Source organism: Hemitrygon akajei, chromosome 4 (assembly GCF_048418815.1).
Source record: "Hemitrygon akajei chromosome 4, sHemAka1.3, whole genome shotgun sequence".
Classification (NCBI taxonomy): Eukaryota; Metazoa; Chordata; class Chondrichthyes; order Myliobatiformes; family Dasyatidae; genus Hemitrygon; species Hemitrygon akajei.
The window spans coordinates 195785670-195810292 of record NC_133127.1 but is presented as its reverse complement, the minus strand read 5'-3'; the positions used below and the strand labels follow the sequence as shown (position 1 = coordinate 195810292).

Here is a 24623-nt window from a genome sequence, read left to right as displayed (position 1 = left end):
GGGTTCATTGTTCATAAAGAAGTGTGGTGGCGGAGGGGAGGAAGCAGTTTCTAAAATGTTGAGTGTGTGCCTTCAGGTTGCTGATAGCAGTGAAAAGGGGGCATGTCCTGGATGGTAAGGGTCATTAAAGATGGATGATGCCATCTTGAGGCATCGACTTTTGAAGATGTCTTTGATGGTGGGGAGCCTGCAATGGAGCTGGCCGAGTCCACAACCCTCTGTAGTCTCGTCCAATCTGTTGCTGAGGTCGGGTTATGGTCATACGGTTTCAGAGCGTGATGGTTGTAGGAAAGTAGCTGTTCCTGAATCGGGAGTTGTAGGACTTAAGACTTCTTGCCCGATGGTAGCTGTGAACTTTGCTGAGACAGGATAGTGTTGGGGGGCAGATCAGTTTGGCAGGGGCTAGATGTGGGCATGTTCTAACTCAGGACTTGGGAAATGGGGACAAGCGAGTTGGTGATTAAGATTCTTCCCAATACTTGGAGTATTATTTTCAGTTATAGGAAGGATGTGGAAGCTTTAGAGAGGATGCAGAGGAGATTTACCAGGATGCTGCCTGGATTAGAGATGATAGGTGGATAGGTTGAGCGAGGTAATACAATTCAATCTGGAAAAATGTGAAGTGATTCACTTCGGAAAGTTGACTTTGAAGGCAGAATACAGGGTTAGTGGCAGGATTCTTAGCAGTGTAGAGGAATAGAAAGAATATTGGGTCCAATTCCATAGATCCCTCAAAGTTTCTGCACAATTATTAGGGTACTTAAGAAGGCATAAGGTTCATTGTTGTTCATTATTCTGGAGAATGAGTTCGGGAACCATGAGGTAATGTTGCAGCTCTATAAAACTTTGGTTAGCCCACACTTGGAATATTGTGCTCAGTTCTGGCCACGTCACTATAGGAAGGATATGGAAGCTTTAGCGTGGGTGCAGAGGAGATTTACCAGGATCTGAGTCTGACGAAGGGTCTTGGCCCGAAACTTTGACTGCTCATTTCAATGGATGCTGCCCGACCTGCTGAGTTCATCCAGCTTGTTTGTATATGTAGATTTAACAGGATGTTGTCTGGATTAGAGAGCATGTCTTATGAGGATTGGCTGAGCGAGCTAGGACTTTCCTCTTCAGAGCAAAACCTGAGAGATGACTTCATGGAGGTGTACACGATAGGAGACATAGACAGTGGAAAAGCAGAGACTTTTCCCCAGGGCAGAATGACTGATATGAGGGGGCATAATTTGATAGTGTTTGGAGGAAAGGGGGGGGGATGTTTTACAGAGAGTGGAGGGTGTGAGGAACACACTGCCAGAGGTGGTATAGAGGCAGATCCATTAGGGCTATTTCAGAAACTCCAGGCACATAACTGACAGGAAAATGAAGGGCTGTATTGGAGGGAAGTGTTAGGTTGATCTTGGAGTGGGTTAAAAGAGCAGCGTAATGCTGTGGGCTGAAGGGTTTGTACTGAGCTGCACTGTCCTACATTCAGACTCGGAGGAGCTGGAGAAGTTGTTCGGTGGCTAACGTACTCCTAGAATGTGGAAATGCAAGAACTGCGGTCAAGGCAGTCCTCGCACTACAGCTGTGCCCTCAGTGTGAGGTGCAGTTGCTGAACCGTGCGTATCGTGGTTCAGGACCTTTTGGATGTCAGTAGCCATGGTGATTGTTTGAGGACTGTAGTGTACAGTGATGCTCAGTGTCTGTACTGTAAGGGTGCTGAAATAGTGGGGTTGGGTTTTGAGTACTGTAGGTTCCTTCACGTTGTCATAGCCATAGAGGGGCTACCTGTACCTATTCAATGTTCCCAATGGCATGCTTCTCAAATATCCTCTCACAACCAAGTCCCAGCTCTTGGCCTTCACGTGTAGCTTGGCTATTAAGCCCAGTGGCACTGTTTGTACTGACAAGAGAAGGGGCAAAGGCAGTTTACTGACACCAGTTGCTTCGGGCAGATGGGGCTCATCAGCCATGGCCGACATCTCATCTAGAAGGGAAACTCTGATCTCACGGGGAAACCCACTCACGGGGAAGGCCTCGGGAGTAAACCCAGAGGAAGAATCCAGAGCTGGAGTCCCGAAGGCAGACGATGCTGACTGGCAACTCCTGCGATGCTGCCTGTGCCAAACTGTATTGGCCTCTGCTGTCCTGTGGTTTACGTACGTCAGCTAGGGCACAACATCCGTGGTGCACCCAGGCCCACGGAGGGCCTGCAGTACTCGAGCAGGAAGGTCAGCAGCCTCTCTCTGCTGTTTGTGCATTGTGCTTGCTTGTCCCATATCTGAATTCTCTTCCAGTAATTGCGAAAACCTCCAGTGCTTGCATTTAATTCCCAACTTCCCTTTGTTGGTGCAGGGCGCCCTGCGCTCGACGTGGATTCCAGTAATTGTGAAAAACAGTAGCATTTGCATTTAATCTTGAACTTCTGCATTTGATCGTTTTATGGTACCGTGGTCAGTGGAAGACCTGTGGTTTTCTGAACCACAAACAACAAGAAAGTGATGAAGGAGCAGCAGTGACGGGGATTCAATTCCCACCGTCGTCTGTAAGGAGTTTGTTTGTTTTCCCGTGCCAACATGAGTTCGCTCCCGCGTTCCAAAGGTGTACAGGTTAATAAGGGTTGCCAAGTTGTGGGCATGCTGTGTTGGCACATGGTGACATTTGTGGGCTGCTCCCCCCCCCCCACCCCAAGTACATCCTCAGACTGTGTTGGATGTAGACGCACATGACTATTTTCTAACGGTGGGGTAGAAACTGCCCTTGATCCTGGTGGGACATGCTCTCAGGCTTTTGTGTCTTCTGCCCGATGGGATGGGGGGGGGGAAGGGATCTCTGAGCTTGAGGGGGCGTTTGAGGTCCCGGTGGTGGTCTTTGTTTCTCTGTGTCCGCACTGAGATTTCATTCCCTACCCGCTCATCCTGCAGGAGGTTTATTCCAAACGGGTGATCTCTGTCAGATCCATCACTCGGGTGTCCTACGTCGGTGAGCAGAAGTTTGAGGTTGTCACGTCCAACCGTACCTTTGTGTTCCGGGCGGAGAGCGATGGTGAGTGGGCTTCGTATCTGACCCTACACCCTCTGCCTTCCACGCACCCCTCGAACTTCAACACCTGCCCGTACATCCTCCGCTTTCCACATGCGCTTCCTCCCCCCCCCCCCCCCCCCCCCCCCCCCATGGCTGAGGAAACAGAGGAAGGGTGTTGGCATTAGTGTTGGGAAGTTTGGCGGGGAAATGAATGGAGGAGGAATGATCGGTGGAAAGTTGGTACTGTGGAGGGATGGAGGAGGGAAGGTGGTGATCAGGTTAGAGGGAGGGATGAACGAGTTTACTGGGAGGGAGGAGGATGGAGGGTTGGAGGAGGGATGTGAAAGGTAGGGTGTGTTCTGGAGGGAGGGAATTGGAGTGAGGGGGGTTGAAAATGTTAAAGGCAGAGCTGAGGGTGGAGGGAAGGAGGTAAATGTGAGGATGGAGGCAAGAGGAGAGAGTTGGAAATATCAGACGTTTGTAGGGAATTTGGAAGACGAGAAGAGGAGGTGGAATGTTTATTGAACGTTGGGAGGAGGGTAAAAGAGTGAGGGTAGTGGGAAAATGGAGGGAGTTTTGAAGGATGAAAGATTGGAAGGAAGGAGGGAGAAAAGCAGGAGGGATACAGAATGTCAGAGCAAGGTGGAGGGAGGTAGAATGTTGGAATTCTTAGATGCCAGACTGCGAACGCTGTTGTGCTGGCTCTAGGAGAGCGGAATGAGTGGGTACGAGTGATCCAACAAACAGTGGAGGAGAAGAAGGAGCGTCTGGAGTCGAGAGCAACCTGTACATCCGACTACTTCTTGCGGGAGAGCATCTCTGAATTTGGGGAGAAGTACGGATATCTGGAACTGCGGGCATCCCGGAATAAGGTCTACGTCTCAATCCGGGGGGACAAGGTGTGGCTCTACAAGAACGAAGAGGTGAGTCCCTTCCACTGGCCGGGCAGCACTGCACTTAGAGCTGGCCATCCAGCCCATCATGAGTTTGCTAGCTCTCCCATGTCACTGACGAGTATTCACCTGAGTTGTTCCAATTCAGAAGTGGGATTCTCCAGTACAGGGTCACACTGAGGGAGGGTCACACTGTGGGGGAGGGGTGGTACTGAGGGAGGGGTGGTACTGAATGAGGCTCACACTGTGGGAGAGTGGTACTGAGGGAGGCTCACACTGTGGGAGGGGTGGTACTGAGGGAGGGTCACACTGTGGGAGGGGTGGTACTGGGGGAGGGTTGCATTGTGGGAGGGGTTGTGCTGAGGGAGGGTCACACTGTAGGAGGGGTGGTACTGTGGGAGGGTCACACTGTGGGGGAGGGGTGGTACTGAGGGCGGGGTGGTACTGAGGGAGGGTCACACTGTGGGAGGGTTGGTACTGTGGGAGGGTCACACTGTGGGAGGGGTGGTACTGAGGGAGGGTCACACTGTTGGGGGTGGTACTGAGGGAGGGTCACACTGGGAGGGGTGGTACTGGGGAGGGTTGCATTGTGGGAGGGGTTGTGCTGAGGGAGGGTCACACTGTGGGAGGGGTGGTACTGAGGGAGCTTCACACTGGGAGGGTCACACTGGGAGGGTGGTACTGAGGGAGGGTCACACTGTAGGAGGGGTGGTACTGTGGGAGGGTGGTACTGTGGGAGGGTCGCGCTGTGGGAGGAGTGGTGCTGAGGGAGGGTCACTCTCAATGTTCCCTCATGTATGCTCATGCAAAGGAATTCAAACTGTGCACTGAAGGTTGTCACCCTCTACTTCATTGGCTCGTTAAGTATATTTCACGATCCTATACATTTACATTTCCTTTTCTGGTTTCTGATGCGGGGGAGGTGGTTGCTGATATCATGGAGTTTGTGATGATTTGTCTGCAGATTTTAGAACTGGCTTATTTATAGTTTTTATTGAAGAAGTTATTGATTCACAATGTTGAATTCCAAAGAAGCAAAGGGCGTGAAGCAGAAAGAACTGCTCGTTCAGTTAAAGTGGGACAGCTTATTATCATTAGAATAGCTTCAGGTTTACTTCTACTTAAACATTCAGTGCACACATGTTGTTGTCAATGGGCACAAGATTTTTGAGGTCGCTGTTCATTATAAATTAGAGGTCACTCTGTGGGAGGGCCTGTAATCTCTCTCTCACTATCCCACCCTCTCGTCTCCCACTGGCTCTAACTTCCCTGCCCGCTTCTCTTCTGGCCCCCTCCTCTGTTCTCTGCCTGCCACCCCCTACCGCTCATGACCCCCTTCTGTTCACCCCATGGGCCCGCTCAGATCTATGTCACCATGGTGCCTGTTCCGATCTGCAGGATCACCGGCTTGGGATTGGCATCACCTCTGTGGAAATGAACGTGGCCACAGTGAAAGAGACAGACAGGCGGGGATTCGATCTCACGACACCATACAGAACCTTCAGGTATGTTCAAATTTCTACCCCTTCGCCAGTCCCTGCAGCCCCTGATAGCAGAAAAGCATCATGGTTAGTGCGACGCTATTCCAGCTCAAGCGTCAGAGTTCAGTTCTCGTGTCCTTTGTATGAAAGCCTTTACATTCTTCCTGTGGTCCAGTTCCTCACAGTCCGAATTTGAACCAGCAAGTAGGTTAGTTGGTCATTGTAATTAGGCTGGGGTTAAATCATTGGGTTGCTGGGGAGCATGGTTTGTTGGGCTGGAAAGACCTGTTCCGTGTTGTATCTCTAAATCAATTAACAAGAGTCAATGAAACGCTGGTCCAGTTCTCAGAGAATGGACACAAAATGCTGGAGGAACTCAGCAGGTCAGGCGGCATCTATGGACATGAATAAACAGTCCATGTTTTGGGCCAAGACCGTTCATCAGGACTCAACCCAAAATGTTGACTGTTTATTCCTTTCTGTAGACACTGCCTGGCCTGCTGAGTTCCTTCAATATTTTGTGTGTGTCATAGAGTCATAAAGAAGTACAGCACAGAAAAAGACCCTTTGGCCCATCTAGTGCATGCTGAAGCCATTTAAACTGCCTACTCCCATTGACCTGCACCGGAACCACGGTCCTCGATAACCCCGCTATCCATGTACCTATCCAAACCTTTCTTGAATGTTGAAATTGAGCTCTCATGCACCATTTGTGCTGGCAGCTCATTCTACACTCTCACTATCCTCTGAGAGAAGAAGTTTCTCCTTGTGCTCCCCTGAAACTTTTCACTTTTCACCCTTGATCCATACCCTCTGGTTGTAGTCCCTCCCAACCTCAGCGGGAAAAGATCCCGCAACATCCTTGTAAAGTTTCTCTGTATTCTTTCAACCTTCTTTACATCTTTCCTGTAGGTAGGTGACCAAAACTGCATGCTATACTCCAAATTATGCCCCACCAATGTCTTATACAATTTCAACATATCATCCCATCTCCTGCCCTCAGTACATTGATTTATGAAGGCCAATGTACCTAGATCTATCTTTATGACCCAAATCTACCTGTGATGCCACTTTCAACAATTACGGACCTTTATTCCCAGATCCCTTTGTGCTCCTCAATGCCCTGTTGCTCACTGTGTAAGAATACCCTGGTTGGTCTGACCGAAGTGGAAAACCATGCACCTGTCTGCATTAAATTCCATCTGCCATTTTTCAGCCTTTTTTTTTCCTGCTGATGCAGATCACTCTACAAGCTCTGATAGTCTTCCTCGCTGTCCACTACACCCCCAATCTTGGTATTATCTGCAAATTTGCTGATCCAGTTAGTCACATTATTATCCAGATCATTGATATAGATGACAAACAATGATCCCTGCGGCACACCACTAGTCACAGTGTCTGGCTTCTCTCACAAAGCCAATGTCTAATTGAGTTTATTACCTCATCCTGAATGCCGAGTGACCGAACCTTCTTGACCAGCCTCCCGTGCAGGACTTTGTCAAATGCCTTGCTAAAGTCCACATAGACAGCATCCACTGCCTTGCCTTCATCCACTTTCCTGGTAACTGCTTTGAAAAACTCTATAAGATTGGTTAGACATGACCTACCATACACAAAGCCATGTTGACTGTAATTAATCAGACCATGTCTATCCCAATACTTACATATCCAGTTCCTTAGAATACCTTTCACTAACTTTCCCACAACTGATGTCAGACTCTCCAGCCTATAATTTCCTCATTTATGTTTAAAGCCATTTCTAAACAGAGGCGCGCCATTGACTATTCTACGGTAATCTAGTACCTCCCCTATCTCTAAGGATGATTTAACTATCTGCTAAGGCCCTGGCAATTTCTGTACTTGCCTCCTGTAGGGTCCGATTGAACGCTTTCAGTCCCTGAGTATTTATCCACCCTGATTTGCCTCACGGTAGCAAACACCTCCTCCTTTGTAATCCGTACAGGGTCCAAGAAGTTGGTGCCACTTTAACTCATTTCCATAGACACTGTGTCTGTCTTCTGAGTAAATACAGTTGCAAAAACTTCATTCACAATGAAATAGTGGACGAACTGAATAAGCATTTTGCATCAGTCTTCACTGTGGAAGTTCCAGGTGTCAGGAGGCATAAAGTAGGGGAATGAAGTGATGAATAGTAGGGGAAATTGAAGGTTACGGGGAAAAGGCGGGTAGGTGGAGGTGAGTCCATGGCCAGATCAGCCACGATCTTATTGAATGGCAGAGCAGGCTCAACGGGCCAGATGGCCGACTCCTGCTCCTATTTCTTATGTACTTGTGAAGTGTGTGAAGTTACCATTACTAAAGAGAAGGTTCTTGGGAAACAAAGGTCTGAAGTCACCCAGACCAGGGTTCTGTAAGAGGGGGCTGAAGAGATTGTGGAGGCATTAGTAATGATCTTTCAAGAATCACTGGATTCTGGAATGGTTCCGGAAGGCTAAAAAATTGCAAATGTCTCTCCACTCTTCAGGCAAGGGGAGAGAGGCAGAAAAAAGGAAATTATAGGCCCGTTAGTCTGACCTGAGTGATTAGGAGCATATTGGAGTCAATTATTAAGTATGAGGTCTCAGGGTACTTGGAGGCACCAGATAAAATAGGTCGTGGTCAGCATGGTTTCCTCAAAGGAAAATCTTGCCTGACAAATCTGTTGGAATTCTTTGAATAAATAACAAGCAGGATAGACAAATGACAATTGGTTGATGTTGTGTACTTGGATTTTCAGAAGGCCTTTGACAAGGTGCCACACATGAGGCTGCTTAACAAGCTGTGAGCCCATGGTGTTACAGGAAAGATTCTATCATGGTTAGATTGCTGGTTGGCAGGAGGCAAAGAGTGGGAATAAAGGGAGCCTTTTCTGGCTGGCTGCCAGTAACTAGTGGTGTTCCACAGGGGTCTGTGTTGACACCAGTTCTTTTACGTTCTATGTTAATGATGCGGTTGATGGAATTGATGACTTTGTTGTAAGGTTTGCAGACAATATGAAGATAGATGGAGGGGCAGGTAGTTTTGAGGAAGTAGAAAGGCTACAGAAGGACTTGGACAGATGAGGAGAATTGGTAAAGTAATGTTCAGGTGGAATAGTGTCGGGAAGTGTATGGTCATGCACTTTGGTAGAAGAAAGGAAAGGGTTAACTATCTTCTAAATGGAGAGAAAATACAAAAAACTGAGACGGAAAGGGACTTGGGAGTGCTTGTGCAGGATTCCCGAAAGGTTAATTTGCAGGTTGGAAGGCAAATGCAATGTTAGCATTCTCTTCAAGCGGATTAGAATATAAAAGCAGGGATGTAATGTTAAGACTCAATACAGCACTGGTGAGGCCTCACTTGGAGTTTTGTGAGCAGTTTTGGGCTCCTTGTCTTAGAAAGGATGTGCTGAAATTGGAGAGAATTCAAAGGAGGTTCATGAAAATGATCCCAGGATTGAATGGCTTGCCATATGAAGAGCTTCTAATGGCTCTGGGCCTGTACTAACTGGAATTCAGAAGAATGAGGGGTGAGCTAATTGAAACCTATCAAATGGTGAAAGGCCTTGATAGAGTGGATGTGGAGAGGATGTTTCCTGTGGTGGGAGAGTCCAAGACCAGGGGACACAGCCTCATAATAGAGGAACGTCCTTTTAGAACGGAAATGAGGAGGAATTTCTTTGGCCAGAGTGTGGTGAATCTGTGGAATTCGTTGCCACAGGCAGCTGTGGAGACCAAGTCTTTATGTATGTTTAAGACAGAGGTTGATAGATTCTTGATTGGTTAGAGCATGAAGGGATATGGGGAGAAGGCAGGAGATTGGGTTTGAGAGGAAAACTGGATCAGCCATGATAAGATGGCAGGTCAGGTAAGGTGGGCCAAATGGGTTTTTTTCTGCTCCTATATCTTATGTCCTTATGGTCATAATTCAAGATCTTCCCCACTCTGTTTTGGCTCCACACATGGATTACCATTCTGGTCTTCCTGAGGACCAATTCTGTCCTTTGCAATCCTTTTGTTCTTAATATATATGTAGGATCCATTGCCTTCACCTTGTCTGCTAGGGCAACTTCCTGATTTCTTTCTTAAAGTGTTCTCTCGCATTTCTTTTACTCCATAAGCAACTCATTGTTGCTGCTTGCTTATACCTGCTATGCACCTCCTTCTTTCTCTTAACCAGGGCCTCGATATCTTTTGAAAACCAAGATTCCCTGCACATGTCACCTTTACCTTTTATTCTGACAGGCACGTACAAACTTCAAACTCTCAAAATGTTGTTTTTGAAGGCACCTCCCCCCCACTTATCAAGTGCACTTTGCCAGAAAGCAGCCTTTCCCAATCCACACTTGTCAGATTATTTCTGACGCCATCAGAATTGGCCTTGCTCCAATTTAGGATCGTAGCCCGCAGACCAGACTTGCCTTCTTTACATATTTACTTTGAAACTAATGGCCTTGTGGTCACCGGATGCAAAGAGTTCCCCTACACAAACTCCTGTCACCTGCCCTGTCTCATTCCCTAACAGCGGATCCAGTATCGCAGGCTCTTTCGTGGGGCCTTCTACGCACTGATGAAGAAAACTGTCCTGAACGTGTTTAACAAACTCTATCCCACCTAGTCCTTTGACAGTATGGGAGTCCCAGTCAATATGTGGAAGTTAAAATCACCGACCAGAACAAACTGATGAGTGTTGCCTTGGATTTCTGGCATCTGCAGATGTTCTCATGTTTGTGTTTCCTGTTCTCAGAGAGCTGCTTTCCCACACAACCTGAGAGGCCGAGACTTTGTAAGGCTTTGGTCAGATCGTAGTTTGAGTATTGTGAGCAGTTTTGGGCCCCATATTTAAGAAAGGATTTGCTGGCATGGGAGAGGGTCCAGATGAGATTCACGTGAATGATCCCGGTAATGAAAGAGTTAACGTATGGGGAACATTTGACTCTGGTCTTGTCCCAGAATGAGGGGGGGGATCTCATTGAAATCTATTGAATATTGAAAGGTCTAGCCAGAGAGTGGATGTGCAGAGGATGTTTCCTCTTGTGGGGGGAATTTAGGACCAGAGGGCTCAGCCATAGAATATAGGGATGTGTCCATTTTGAAGAGAGATGAGGAATTTCTTTAACCACTGTGGGTTGGATGAGACTGGAACTAGAGGTCACAGGTTAAGGGTGAAAGGTGAAGTATTTAAGGGGAACATGAAAGGGGGACATCACACAAAGGGTGGTGCAAGTGTGGAACGAGCTGCCAGTGCAAGTGATGAGCACAGGTTTGATTTCAGCATTTAATACAAGTTTAGATAGGTATATAGATGGGAGGGTATGTAGGGTTATGGTCCAGCAGCAGGTGAACGAGACTAGGGATATTAATAGTCTGGCATGGACTAGATGGGCCGAAGGACGTTTTGGGGTGGTGATGTTCTGTGATTCCATTGATGTTTCGATGTGCATTTCACAAATAAAGCAGGTCTTTATCTTTAAAAACCTGGTGTCCTACTCCATCCACTCATCCCCTCCTTCCCCACCCCCTCCTTCCCCACCCCCTCCTTCCCCACCCCCTCCTTCCCCACCCCCTCCTTCCCCACCCCCTCCAGCACTTTATCCCTGACATTCCCTGCTGCTTCATTGCTAACCTAACCCATTGTGGGTGAATGTAAATTCTACAATGTGACATCTGTAAGGCCTACAATCTGACATTTGGCGCCCTTGCGTTACTGCAGCGATTAATGTGACGATGTTACTGCTCGGGACATTCCAGAGTTTAGAGTGCAGTTCCAGTGTCCTCTGTGAAAGTTTCTATGTTTCCCTCTGACTGTGTGGGTTTCCTCAGGGTGCTCTGATTTCCTCCCACAGTCCAAAGACGTACCGGTACACACGCACGATGGTGGAGGAGCTCAGCGGGCCAGGCAGCATCTATGGAAAAGAGTCCAGTCTATGTTTTAGGCCGAGCTCCTTTGCGGTCAGTCGGTTAATGGGTCGTTGTAAATTGTCCTGTGATTAGGGTAGGGTTAAATCAGGGGTTTGTAGGTGATGGGGCTCGGTGGGCCAGAAGGGCCTGTTCTACACTGTATCTTAATTTTATTCATTTATTTATTTAGTGATACAGCGCAACATGGCAACTTGAACCGCACCACCCAGCAACCCGGTGATTTAACCTGAGCCTAATCACTGGACAATTTACAATGCCCGATTATCCTACTAACCTGTACGGCTTTGGAATGTGGGAGGAAACCCACGCGCACAGGGGAGGGACGTACAACTTGCTTACGGAGCATGCCGGAATTGAACTCCGAACTCTGGAACACCCCGAGATGTAACAGCAATACACACAAAATGCTGGTGGAACGCAGCAGGCCAGGCAGCGTCTATAAGGAGAAGTACAGTCGACGTTTCGGGCCGAGACCTTTCGTGCCTGGCCTGCTGCGTTCCACCAGCATTTTGTGTGTGTTGCTTGAATTTCCAGCATCTGCAGATTTCCTCGTGTTTGAGATGTAACAGTGTCGCTTTGGTTGCTGTGCTACGATGCCATCTCTCTGAATGAATCAATAATCTGATGGGCTGATCTCCCCGACACACAGTTTTGTGGCTGATTCGGACTCTGAGAAGGATGATTGGGTCGAAGCGTTACGGGAATCCACCGCTGAGGCCCTGTCCAACTATGAGGTTGCGGAGCAGATTTGGGGCATGGAGCCCAACACCGTGTGTGTGGACTGTGGGATCCCCAAGCCAGAGTGGGCCTCCATCAACCTGTGTCTGGTCATGTGCAAGAAATGTGCAGGTACCTGATCGTGGGAGGGAGGGTCAGTACTGAGGAAGGGTCGCACTGTGGGAGGGGCGGTACTGAGGAAGGGTCACACTGTGGGAGGGGAGGTACTGAGGGAGGGTCTCACTGTGGGAGATTACACCATGACACAGATTATATCCTTATTCCTTGCTTGTGGGATCTTACTGCCCACAAAGTTGTTCCCAGTTCCCAAGCAACCACTGGCTCCAGTTCAAGGTGCCTCATTTGTCACTGAGGCAGAGTGAGTTGACGTTGAAACACTGGTCCTTGCACAGCTGGGCTTCAGTGCTTTGGCTTTAGATCAGATCGTGTTAGGTCCCGGGCTGGGTATCCATGTGTCTGTGGTGCAGCGTTTGTATGGCCCCCGACATTCACCCACGTTATCAAACCACACAGGCGAACACAGAGCTCTTGGACCAGGCATCTCCAAAGTCCGCAGCCTGAAGATGGACAAGAAGGTGTGGACGGAGCAGCTGATTCAGGTAATTCCTCACTACGCTGATGTTTGGATGTTGCAATTGACTGGAAAATGGTTTGTGTGTCCCATGAATCCAACGTCTTTCACGTGATTAGTTTGCACTGTGGAGATATGGTAGCTAACCCACGCATTGCTCCATGATTGTCACATGTACAGGATGCACTGGAATAAGTGGCCTTGCATTCCGTCCACATGGAACGGAAAACCCTACCAAAAAAATGCAGTCTAGTCCACCACTGAGCACATCTGCACGAAACGCTGTGGCAGGAAAACAGCGTCCAACATCGGGGACCCCCACCACCCCGGGGACATGCTCTCTTCCCGTTGCTGCCATCGGGAAGGAGGTACAGGAGCCTCAGGGCTCACACCACCAGGTTCAGGAATGGTTATTACCCCTCAACCATCAGGTCCCTCACCAGCAGGTTCAGGAACAGTTATTACCCCTCAACCATCAGGTCCCTCACCAGCAGGTTCAGGAACAGTTATTACCCCTCAACCATCAGGCCAAAGGGGATAACTTAACTCAACTTCAGTCGTCCCATCATTGAAAATGTTCCCTCAACTTATGGACTCACTTTCAAGGAATCTTCATTTCCTGTTCTTGATATTTATTGCTTATTTATTATTATTATTATTTTGTCCTTTTTGTATTTGCACACCTTGTTTTCTTTCGCACTCTGGTTGAACGCTGTAGTTGGCCGGTCTTTCATTGACTCTGTTATAGCTATTATTCTATAGATCTATTGTCTGTGCTCACAAGGAGATGAATCTCAGGTTTGTGAATGTGTCATATCTGTACTTTGATAATAAAATTTACTTTAACCTTGGAACTTTGAAACCTAACCCAGCATGCTGTTCCTAACAAGATGGCACCGAGCTGTGGTGAAGTTGTTGCTGAGCTGTAGTTGTCGTCGAGATTGCGGCTCAAGGGATAGAGAAGGGAGTTGGGGATCAGGTTAGCGTTTGGGGACCAGGATGTGGGGGAGTTAGAGGTCAGGCTGGACTCTAAGCCACTGTTCGGTGTTCCATGTCCTCAGGCCATCGACGTGGTTGTGTGATGAAGGACATAGAACCACAGAACACTACGGCACAGTACAGGCCCTTCAGCCCTCCATGTTGTGCCGACCCATATAATCCTTAAAAAAAGTACTAAACCCACACTACCCCATAACCCTCCATTTTTCTTTCATCCATGTGCCTGTCCAAGAGGCTCTTAAATACCTCTAATGTTTTAGCCTCCACCACCATCCCTGGCAAGTCATTCCAGGCACTCACAACCCTCTGTGTAAAAAAAACTTACCCCTGATGTCTTCCCTAAAGTTCCCTCCCTTAATTTTGTACCTATGCCCTCTGGTGTTTGCTATTGGTGCCCTGGGAAATGGGTACTGACTATCCACCCTATCTATCCCTCTCATAATCTTGTAGACCTCTATCAAGTCCCCTCAAGTAATGACATCTGTGGACCTTGGGCTGATGAGTGAGGATGAGGGTCCGTGACCCACCGGGTCAGTGGACCTTGGGCTGATGAATGAGGATGAGGGTCTGTGACCCACTGGGTCAGTGGATGTTGGGCTGAGTGTAGGTGAGGGCCCATAGCCCACTGGGCCAGCAGACGTAGGGATGATGAGTGAGGATGAGAGTCTGTGGCCCACTGCATTAGTGGATGTTGGACTGATGACTGTGGGTGAGGGCCCATGGCCCACTGGGTCAACAGGCATTGGAGTGATGAGTGAGGATGAGAGTCTGTGGCCCATTGTGTCATTGGACGTTGGATTGATGAGTGTAGGTGAGGGCCCTGGTCCCATTGTCCACCAGGTCGGTGGATGTTGGACTAATGAGTGAGGTTGAGGGTCCGGGGGGGGGGGGGATGAGGTAATGCTGGAAGATGATGGGTAGGAAAGGTGAAGAGCTGAGAGGGAGGAATCTGATAGAGGATTTCATTTTCTTGCAGGCATTCACAGTAGAACAGAAAAATACGGTAGAATCAATGAAAGAGTACACACAAAGCAAAGACTGACAAACAACCAGTGTGCAAAAGAAGACACACTGTACAAATACCAAATAAATAAATAATACTGAGGACACGAGTTGTAGAGTTGAAAGTGAGTGTGTTGGTAATGGAGTCAGGTTAATGCTTAGTGAGTGAAGTTATCCACACTGGTTCACACTGTGGGTGATGCGTGGAACTCGTTGTCGGAGGAGGTGGTGGAGTTCGATAAGTCAGTGTGTTTAAGAGACATTTAGACAGATACTTCAACAGGTACGGCTTAGGAGGATACACTCCAAATGTGGGCAAGTGTGAATGAGTGCTCCGGCAGCATAACAGTTAACGTGACACTATTACAGCTCAGGGTGTTCCAAAGTTCGATTCCAGTGTCCTTTGTAAGGAGTTTGTATGTTCTCCCCGGGGATGTGGGGGTTTCCTCCGGGTGCTCTGGTTTCCTCCCACAGTCCAAAGATGTACCGGTTAGTAGGTGAATTGCTCATTGTAAATTGTCCTGAGGTTGGGCTGGTGTGTTGGTTGACAGTGTAGCTCGATGTGCCAGAAAGGCCTGTTCTGCACTGTCTCTCTAAAATGAAGCAGTCGGCATGGATGTGATGGGCCAAAGGGCCTGTTTCTGGGCTGTGCATTTTTCTACCTCTCATCTGCTGTGGGAAATCTCATTAATTTAGCATCATGGAGTGGTACAGCTCAGAACACAGGCCGTTTGGCCCAATCTGTGCGTGCTGACCAAGGTGGTATCACTCTGAGCCTTTCCCTCCCGCCTAAGTTTCCCAGGAATGACTGGCTCTCCAACACACTCAAGAACAGTTCCTTTCCCCAAGCAACCCCTCCACACCCCCAGTCACCACTACTTTATCATTTCCTGTCGGAGTCACCCTGTGTACAGACACTCCTGTGCCTGGTGTCACTTTATGGACATACAACTATACCAGCTATTTTACTGTGTTTTTTAATTATAGTGTTCTTTATCTTATTGTGTTCTTTATATTATAAGAATCAGTTTTTATACCAACTAGTTATGCTGTTTTGTGGCAACAGTATATTGGAATACATAATCTCCTTTGGCTGTCCATCAATTTCGATGCTGACAGAGGCCTGGTCAGGGTTGTACGGGAGGCCGGCAGTTGCCGATGCTGCAGGCCTTCCCCTCTCCACGCCACCGATGTTGTCCAAGGGAAGGGCATTAGGCCAATACAGCTTGGCAGTGGCATACATAATAAGATATTAAAAAAAACACATCTAATAAGATTGTGTGTGTGTGTATATATATATATATACACACGCACATCTGTGTGAATGTGTGTATATGTCAGTGTGTATGTGTGTGTATATGTATAAACTAAATTGTCATGCAATAAGAGAGCAAAAATTCTATGTTCTTTATCTTGTGTTTTTTTTTGTTCTGCCTCGGATCCGGAATAACAATATCTTTGTTCTGGAAATGACATTAAATAGTCTTGAACCCTGGATCACCTTGCTCCCTGCCCGTTTTCCAGCTGTTCCAGCACATTGGAAACCGGAAGGCTAACTGTTTCTGGGCGGCCAACGTCCCGCCGAGCGAGGCCATCAGCGAGAGCAGCAGCAACGTGGAACGCAAGCAGTTCATCAGCGCCAAGTACCGGGAGGGGAAGTACCGTCGCTACCACCTGCTCTTCGGAAACCAGGAGGAACTGGACAAGGTGAGGGTGTCTGGTGCCCTGGTTCGAGGCTGGGGGCCCCCGTTGGTGGGGAAGGGTGACAGAGACACAAGAGGATTGCACTGTGGGTCTTACTGGATCAAGGGTCAGTGATGGGATACCTTCTGGGGTCAGTGCTAGAACCCGCTGGGTTGAGGGTCGGTGATGGGACTCCCCCAGAGTCGGGTCAGGGCTGAATGACAGGGAGGGGGTCATGAGTGAGCGATGGGGACTCCCCCGTGTTGGAGGTCATGGTGAGTTAGGGAAACACCCCAGTGTCGGGGGCTATGGGTGAAAGATGGGTACTGCCCAATGTCGGGTGTTATGGGTGAGTGACGGGCACTGCCCAGGGTCGGGGATCACGGGTGAGTGATGGGTACTTCCCAGGGTCAGGGGTTAATGATTAGATTCCTTTTGGATTAGGAGTTGGTGTGGGCTGCTGTAGGGTCAGAGTTCAAAGATCAGACTCCCTTTGTTCAGGAGCAAACACGAGGAAATCTGCAGATGCTGGAAATTCAAACAACACACACAAAATGCTGGTGGAACACAGCAGGACGTCCTGACGAAGAGTCTCGGCCCGAAACGTCAACGTTGCTTCTCCTTATAGATGCTGCCTGGCCTGCTGTGTTCCACCAGCATTTTGTGTGTGTTGTCCCTTTGTTCAGAGGTGAGTCATGGGATGACTCGGGGTCAGAGGTCAGGGGTGCGCATTTGGTCCGCATGTGTTAGCGAGACTCTTTGATCCAAGGGTTGAGGCGTGGACTCCAGGTTCTCTGGTGTGGACAACAGTCGGAATATTCTAAGCTCGTCCCATAAGTTGCTCAGTGACCCAGTGGCTTTGTTTCATGAGGCACAGTTGGGTGGATGGTGCCAGATCACATGGGACTCAGTGAAGATGCCACGATAGCATAGTGAGTAGCGCGATGCTATTACAACGCAGAGTGATAGAGTTCAGTTCCGGCGTCCTCTGTAAGAAAGTTTGTACGTTCACCCCGTGTGCACGTGTGTTTTCTTCAGGTGATTTGGTTTCCTCCCATGGTCCAAAGACATAGCAGTTAGCAGGTTAACTCATCATTGTAAATTGTCCAGTGATTAGGCCGGGGCTTAACAGGTGGGTTGTAGGACAATGTGCCCCATTGGGTCAGGAGGACCTGCCTGTGCTGTACCTCTAAATAAATAAACAAACAAACAGATAAAAAAATAGAAAAATAAGATGGATACTTTTTGATCCCAAAAGAAATTGCAGTGTCACAGTAGCATTACAAGTGCACAGATATAAGTATTAGTAGAGAAGTAGAAAGAATAAAAAATAAGTTGCCACGGACATTCTAACAGGAGGGGGTCATCACTTCCCCAGCTGTAGGTCGACCCATTAAAGAGCCTAATGACCGAGGATAAGAATGACCTCATATGGCGTTCTTTGGAGCAGCGCGGTTGTCTTGGCCTAGCCTCTGTGACTGAGGTCGTGCCTGCCTTCTCCCAGAGGGAATAAATCCTTTGCTCCCAATGAGAGGGAAATGTCCCCCTGCCAGAACCAGCAAACAGAGGACATTACCTTCACCACAGTTTCCTTTTTTTAAAACTTATTACGTTTACTCCAGTCCTCCCACTCCTGAACAAAGTGCCGGATGGATTATTGTTGGTCCCTGACAAGGCCAACAGTCTAGGGGATATTCACTGCCAACTGTGAGATCTTTCACCGCGATGGATTCTGGTGCTCAAATCCAAAGTTCTCTATGAAGTCAGGAACAAGGCTTCATCACTGTTTAATTAAAAGCTGATAGAACAGAAACAGAACAGTGGCAGGAGTCACTGCTACTTGAAGAAGAGAGAGGAACTGAAGATGCATAAAGCAGCTATTTTATACTTCCGAGATAAAGGAAAATTCCATTCAAATTGGTAGATAAGAGGCAACCATTTAGAAAGTGCTTGTTTGAATACCTTGTCAACCAATGAGATAACAGTTATGCGGAACTATAACTTTTTCCAGAATTATACTTTGCATATCCACTAGAGATATATTGAGCAGTTACTTGTATGAGTGATATATAAAGTACAAGCAGATAAGTTATTGTTAAATTCACAGAAAATGACAATTGCACAGTCTGATGTAAAAATTAAAAAGTTGGATCCAACAACTATTTGGTTGCTGGTTTATTGTTGTCCGGTGTGCTGAGGAACAGTGAAAAGCTGTGCATTTGTCTGCCATTTCACTGCTCCTGTGTATTGAGGCACAGCAACACACACAAATGCTGCAGGAACTCAGCAGGTCAGGTAGCGTCTATGGAGAGGAATAGAGAGTCAGTGTTTCAGGTTGGATGAAAGAAAAACAGAGGGTTACGGGGTAGTGTAGGTTGAGTACAAGGAATATATGGGTTGGCATCACATCGAGGACTGAAGGGCCTGTACTGTGCTGTAGTGTTCCAGCGTTCTAGCGACCCTTCGTCAGGACTCCAGTAACATAATGTTACTGAGAAAGTGCAGTGCAGGCAGAGAATAAAGTGCAAGGCCATAACAAGGTAGATTGTGAGGTCAAGAGAACACCTTATCGTACTGGTAAACGTATAACAGCAGGATAGAAGCTGTCCTTGAGCAATCTGGAAGGGAGGTTAGTTTCAGGCTTCTGATCTTCTGCCCGCTGAGAGGGGGCAGAAGAGGTAGTGTTGAAGATGGGAAGGGTCTTTCAGCATGCTGGCCGGTTACGGAAGCAGTGGGAAGTGTAGACAGAGTCTATCATAGGAACACAATGAGGCCATTCAGCCCATTTACTCAGCTCTGCCATTCCATCATGGCTGATTTATTATCCCTTTTAACCCCATTCCCCTGTCTTTCTCTTGTCTTTGATACTCTGACTAACCAAGAACTTATCAACCTCCACTTTAAATGTACCCGATGACTTGGGCTCCACAGCCGTCTGTGGCAATGAATTGCACAGATTCACCTCCCTCTGGCTAAAGAAACTCACTCTCATCTGTTGTAAATGGGCACCCCTCTATACTGAGGTGGCATCCTCTGGTCCTAGACTCCCTCACTATAGGAAACATCCTCTCCACATCCACTCTATCTGTGCCCTCTGGTCTGAGACTCCCCCACTACAGGAAACATCCTCTCCACATCCACTCTATCTGTGTCCTCTGGTCCTAGACTCCCCCACTATCGGAAACATCCTCTCCACATCCACTCTATCTGTGTCCTCTGGTCCTAGACTCCCCCACTATAGGAAACATCCTCTCCACATCCACTCTATCTGTGTCCTCTGGTCCTAGACTCCCCCACTGTCAGAAACATCCTCTCCACATCCACTCTATCTGTGTCCTCTGGTCCGAGACTCCCCCACTATAGGAAACATCCTCTCCACATCCACTCTATCTGTGTCCTCTGGTCCTAGACTCTCCCACTATAGGAAACATCCTCTCCACATCCACTCTATCTATGTCCTCTGGTCCTAGACTCCCCCACTATAGGAAACATCCTCTCCACATCCACTCTGTCTAGGCTTTTCAATATTCAATAGGTTTCAGTGAGATTCCCCTGTCATTCTTCTAAACTCCAGAGTCATCAAATGCTTCTGAGAAGTTAACCCTTTCATTCCTGGGATCATTCTAATGAACCTCATCTGAAACCTCTCCAGTGCCAGCACATCCTTTCTTAGACAGTATTCCAAGTGCGGTTTAACCAATGCCTTATAAATTCTCAGCATTACATCCTTGATCTTGTATTCTTGTCCTCCCAAAATGAGTGCTAACATCCCATTTGCCTTCCTCACCACCAACTCAACCTGCAAGTTAACCTTTAGGGAATCCTGCACAAGGACTCTCTGCAGTTTTGTGCGATCTTGGGGGACGCGGGTAATTATCAGGCAGGGATGTAGGATATCTCCATGAGCATCTGGAGGTTGTTTTGGAATCCAGGGTTGTAAGGGTTAATCTAGCAAGTCACGATTACTTGACAAGGAAGAAGCTTTAAATTTCCACGTGAGGAAATGACTTGCCAGTAAATTAATTTTACAGGTCTGTCACAATATACTTTCCCTTTTTTAAAACAAAAGCAATTCAAACCCTGTTTCCCTTTTTGCTCCTCTCCCCTTCGAGAATGGGATATGTGGTCTGATCAGCAACAAGGTGTGGCCTGGGCGTTGTAGAGAGGGAGGTCAGCAGGTCAGTGTGCAGGGGAGATGGGATGGAGGTGGTGGGATTTGGGACCACGAGGATAGGTGGCACAAACATAGCATTATAGCATTCCAATCGTGTTCGGCAGAGCAACGCGCAGCCAACTTACAACAATCAATCTGTTTTGAGCTGCTGGAGGAACTCGGCACGTGCGCAGGGGAACATCAATCGACATTTTGGGCCGAGACTGGAGATGAAGAGGGAAGAAGTTGAAATACCAGTTTACTGTTGTACACCCTACCGCACCACACGTTGTCAGAGCACATCCCCTGTGGAAGGAATCAGATGGGCCAGTGTGTCACTAGTGGGTTTATGTGGTGGCCCTGGTGCCCTGTTTGGGTGGCCAGCTGTGGAGTGGGATGATGGAATCTGTTTGTCCCACAGGCTCTGTGTGCAGCCGTGGTCACCAGCGACCTGGAGGAGACGATGTCGCTGGTGTTCTGCGGGGCCGACACCGGCTGCTTCACGGGTGACCCTGCGTACCCGACCCCCATCGATCTCGCTCGGCAGGCCAAGCAGGAGCTACAGGTGGAGTTCCTCATGCAGAACCGGCACTCCGGTGAGTTCACTCCTGTCTGCTTTCCTCGTCTTGCTTCTCCCTTCCCCCACCCCAATCCTCCATACCACTCCGCCATGCTCCCCTGTACTACACAACCTCCCTTCCTCTCAAATTTCCCCCACCCTCTGCCCCCTCCCCCTACTTAGCTATTTTTAAACTCAACCCCTTTCAGGAAAAACTGGTACACCATGAGCTTTTAACCACGCTCGGCACCTGCCTGTGATTTGTGCACAGTTAGTAAACGGGCCAGCATTTTCCCAGCATGAAATGATGAACTTGAAGTGAGAGGGGGTAATTTCAAAGGGGATATGAGGGGCAAGTTTTCTACACAGAGTGGCACTGCCTAGGGTGGCGGTAGAGGCATTTAAGAGGCTCCGAGGCACATAGACAAAATGGAGGGATAATCACCACAATTACCATTGCGCAGGAGGTGCAGGAGCAATAAATTCTCACACCACCAGGTTCCGGAACAGTTATCACCCTACAAAGTCAGCTTGAAAATTGTTTGATGTCCTTGTTCACCAGCGTAAAGAGGAACAAAATAATTGTTACTCCAGATCCGATGCAGCACAAAAAACTCTCAATAAGATAAAAAACATAATAATAAAAAGAAACACAATAAATATAAAAACATAAGATTACTTATATACAGAGATTGATTGTACGTCCATAAAGTGTCACTAGGCAGAGAAGTGTCTGTACATTAGGTGATTACGACAGGAAGTGATAAAGTAATCAAGACGTACAAAAATGCTGGATGAACTCAGCAGGTCGGACAGCATCTGTTGAAAGGAGCAGTCAACGTTTCGGGTCGAGACCCTTCGTCAGGACTAAAGAATGTAGTCGTCAATGTATCGAAGGAAAAGCTGGGGAGCAGTACCAGTATAGATTTGGAGCATAGACTGTTCCACATAACAGACTGCTTGGAACGGTCTGTGCTCCAAACCTATACTGGTACTGCTCCCCAACTTTTCTTCCGCTACATTGACGACTACATTGGTGCTGCTTCCTGCACCCATGCTGAGCTCGTCAATTTCATCGACTTTGCCTCTAACTTTCACCCAGCCCTCAAATTCACTTGGTCCATCTTGGACGCTTCTCTCCCCTTTTTCGATCTCTCGGTCTCCATCTCTGGAGATAGACTGTCCACTGACATCGTCTATAAACCCACTGACTCCCATAACTACCTTGATTATACCTCTTCCCACCCCGCCAAATGCAAAAATTCTATTCCCTATTCCCAGTTCCTCCATCTCCGCTGCATCTGCTCCCAGGATGAGGCTTTCCATTCCAGCACATCCCAAATGTCCTCTTTCTTTAAGAATCGTGGTTTCCCTTCTGCCGTCATCAATGATGTCCTCACCCGCATCTCCTCCATTTCCCGCACTTCGGGCCTCACCCCATCCTCCCGTCACCACAACAGGGACCGTATCCCCCTTGTCCTCACCTATCACCCCACCAGCCTCTGGATCCAGCGTATTATCCTCCGCAACTTCCTCCACCTTCAACAGGGCCCCACCACTAAGCACATCTTTCCCTCTCTGCCCCTCTCTGCTTTTTGCAGGGATCGTTCCCTCCGCAACTGCCTGGTCCACACGTCCCTCCCCACAGATCTCCCACCTGGTACTTATCCCTGCAAGTGTAATTGCTACACCTGTCCCTAACCTCCTCTCTTACCACCATTCAGGGCCCCAAACAGTCCTTCCAGGTGAGGCAACACTTCACCTGCGAGTCTGCTGGAGTTGTCTATTGTATCCGGTGCTCCCAGTGCGGCCTCCCCTACATCGGCGAGACCCGACGCAGATTGGGGGACCGCTTCGTCGAGCACCTCCACTCCGTCCGCCACAACAGACAGGATCTCCCGGTTGCCACTCATTTCAACTCTCCTTCACATTCCCATTCAGTTATGTCCATAAATGGCTTCCTCTACTGCCATGAGGAGACCAAACTTCAGTTGGAGGAACAACATCTCATATACCGTCTGGGTAGTCTCCAGCCCCTTGGTATGAACATCAAATTCTCCAACTTCCGGTAATTCCCTCCCTCTCCCTTCCCCTATCCCACCTTCACTCTGTCTCCTCTTCTAGCTGCCTATCACCTCTCATGATTCTGCCTTCTTCTACTACCCATAGTGCTTTCCCCTTACATTCCTCCTTCACCTCTCCTGCCTATCCCCTCCCTGCTTCCCCTCCCCCACCCCTTGATCTTTCCTCTGATTGGTTTTCCACCCTCCCCCCACCTTCTTTATAGGGCCCATGCCCCCTCCTTCTTCAGTCCTGACGAAGGGTCTCGACCTGAAACATTGACTGCTCCTTTCAACGGATGCTGCCCGACCTGCTGAGTTCATCCAGCTTGTTTGTACGTCTTGATTTGACCACAGCATCTGCAGTGTACTTTGTGTTTAGTGATAAAGTAATGGTGTTTGGGGGTGGGTTAGTGGGTGGAGGTGCTCCACTGCTTGGTGAAAAGAGCCTGCTTTTTGAGTCCGGTGGTCCTGGTGTGGATGCTGCGTAGCCTTCACCCTAACGGGAGTGGGACAAACAGTCCATGGGCAGGGGGTGGGATCCTCTGTGATATTTCTGACCCTTTTCCAGCACCTTTCTGTATCTATGTCCTTGATGGCGAGTGGGCTGGTACCAGTGAGGTGCTGGACAGTTTTGACTACCTGTTGTGGAGGCTCCTGAAATGGCATGGATATCGGTCAACTGGTTCTGCAGTGCAATCACAGCCTTCCACAGGCAGGTGACCATAACTGCACACAAGACTGCAAGTGTGATCTAACCAATGCTTTGTACAGCTGCAACATAACTTCCCAACCTTTGCAATCTAATTCTGTCTCGTGGACATGGACTAATTTAATTTTGCCCTTGCTAAGAAGGGCAAAGTGAGGGACAGAGAACTCTTGGTGGTTTTAGAGATAGACCAGGAACCGATCCTTCCCTCCACAATGTTCTGCTAAACTAATCTAACAAATCCAAAAGTTGAGTTCAAAGGTCAGGAAGTTATGTTGCAGCTTTATAAAACCCTACTTAGACCACATTTGGAGTATTGCGTACAGTTCTGGGCACCCCATTATAGGAAGGATGCTGAGGCTTTGGGGAGGGTGCAGAAGAGATTCACCAGGATGCTCCTGGTTCAGAGGCCATGTGCTATAAGGAGAGATTGGACAAACCAGAGTTGTTTTCGCTGGGGTAGTGGAGGCTGAGGGGAGATCTGATAGAGATTTATAAGATTTTGAGAGGCATAGATAGAGTAGACAGGGAGTATCGTTTTCCAAGGGTTGAAATGTCTAATACCAGAGGGCATGCATTTAAGGTGAGAGTGGGTAATTTCAAAGGAGATGGGAGGCGCAATATTTTTTTACAAAGTGGGAGGTGTCTGGAATGGGATGGGGGCAGGGGCAGATACATTAGAAACTTTTAAGAGACTTTCAAACAGGCACATGGATGTGAGGGAAATAGAAGGATATGGACACTGTGTAGGTAGAAGGAATTAGCCATTTGATTACCAATTTAATTGATTCAGCCCAACACTACGGGCCAAAAGGCCCGTTTCTGTGCTGTACTGGTCTACGTGCTGAATGTAGAATGAAGCT

The 24623-nt window shown here is 48.2% G+C and overlaps 1 protein-coding gene across 5 annotated transcripts in view; it reads left to right on the top strand.

Annotated features, from left to right (window-relative positions):
* Positions 1-24623, top strand: part of LOC140727089 (arf-GAP with Rho-GAP domain, ANK repeat and PH domain-containing protein 1-like) — a 287466-nt gene that overhangs the window by 212072 nt on the left and 50771 nt on the right. For all 5 annotated transcript variants that reach the window (XM_073044336.1, XM_073044338.1, XM_073044337.1 and 2 more), the window contains 7 exons: positions 2913-3033; positions 3721-3935; positions 5304-5410; positions 11936-12135; positions 12538-12623; positions 16121-16303; positions 20854-21028. In XM_073044336.1, coding sequence (XP_072900437.1) covers positions 2913-3033; positions 3721-3935; positions 5304-5410; positions 11936-12135; positions 12538-12623; positions 16121-16303; positions 20854-21028 — 1087 coding nt within the window. The remainder of the gene's footprint in view (positions 1-2912; positions 3034-3720; positions 3936-5303; positions 5411-11935; positions 12136-12537; positions 12624-16120; positions 16304-20853; positions 21029-24623) is intronic.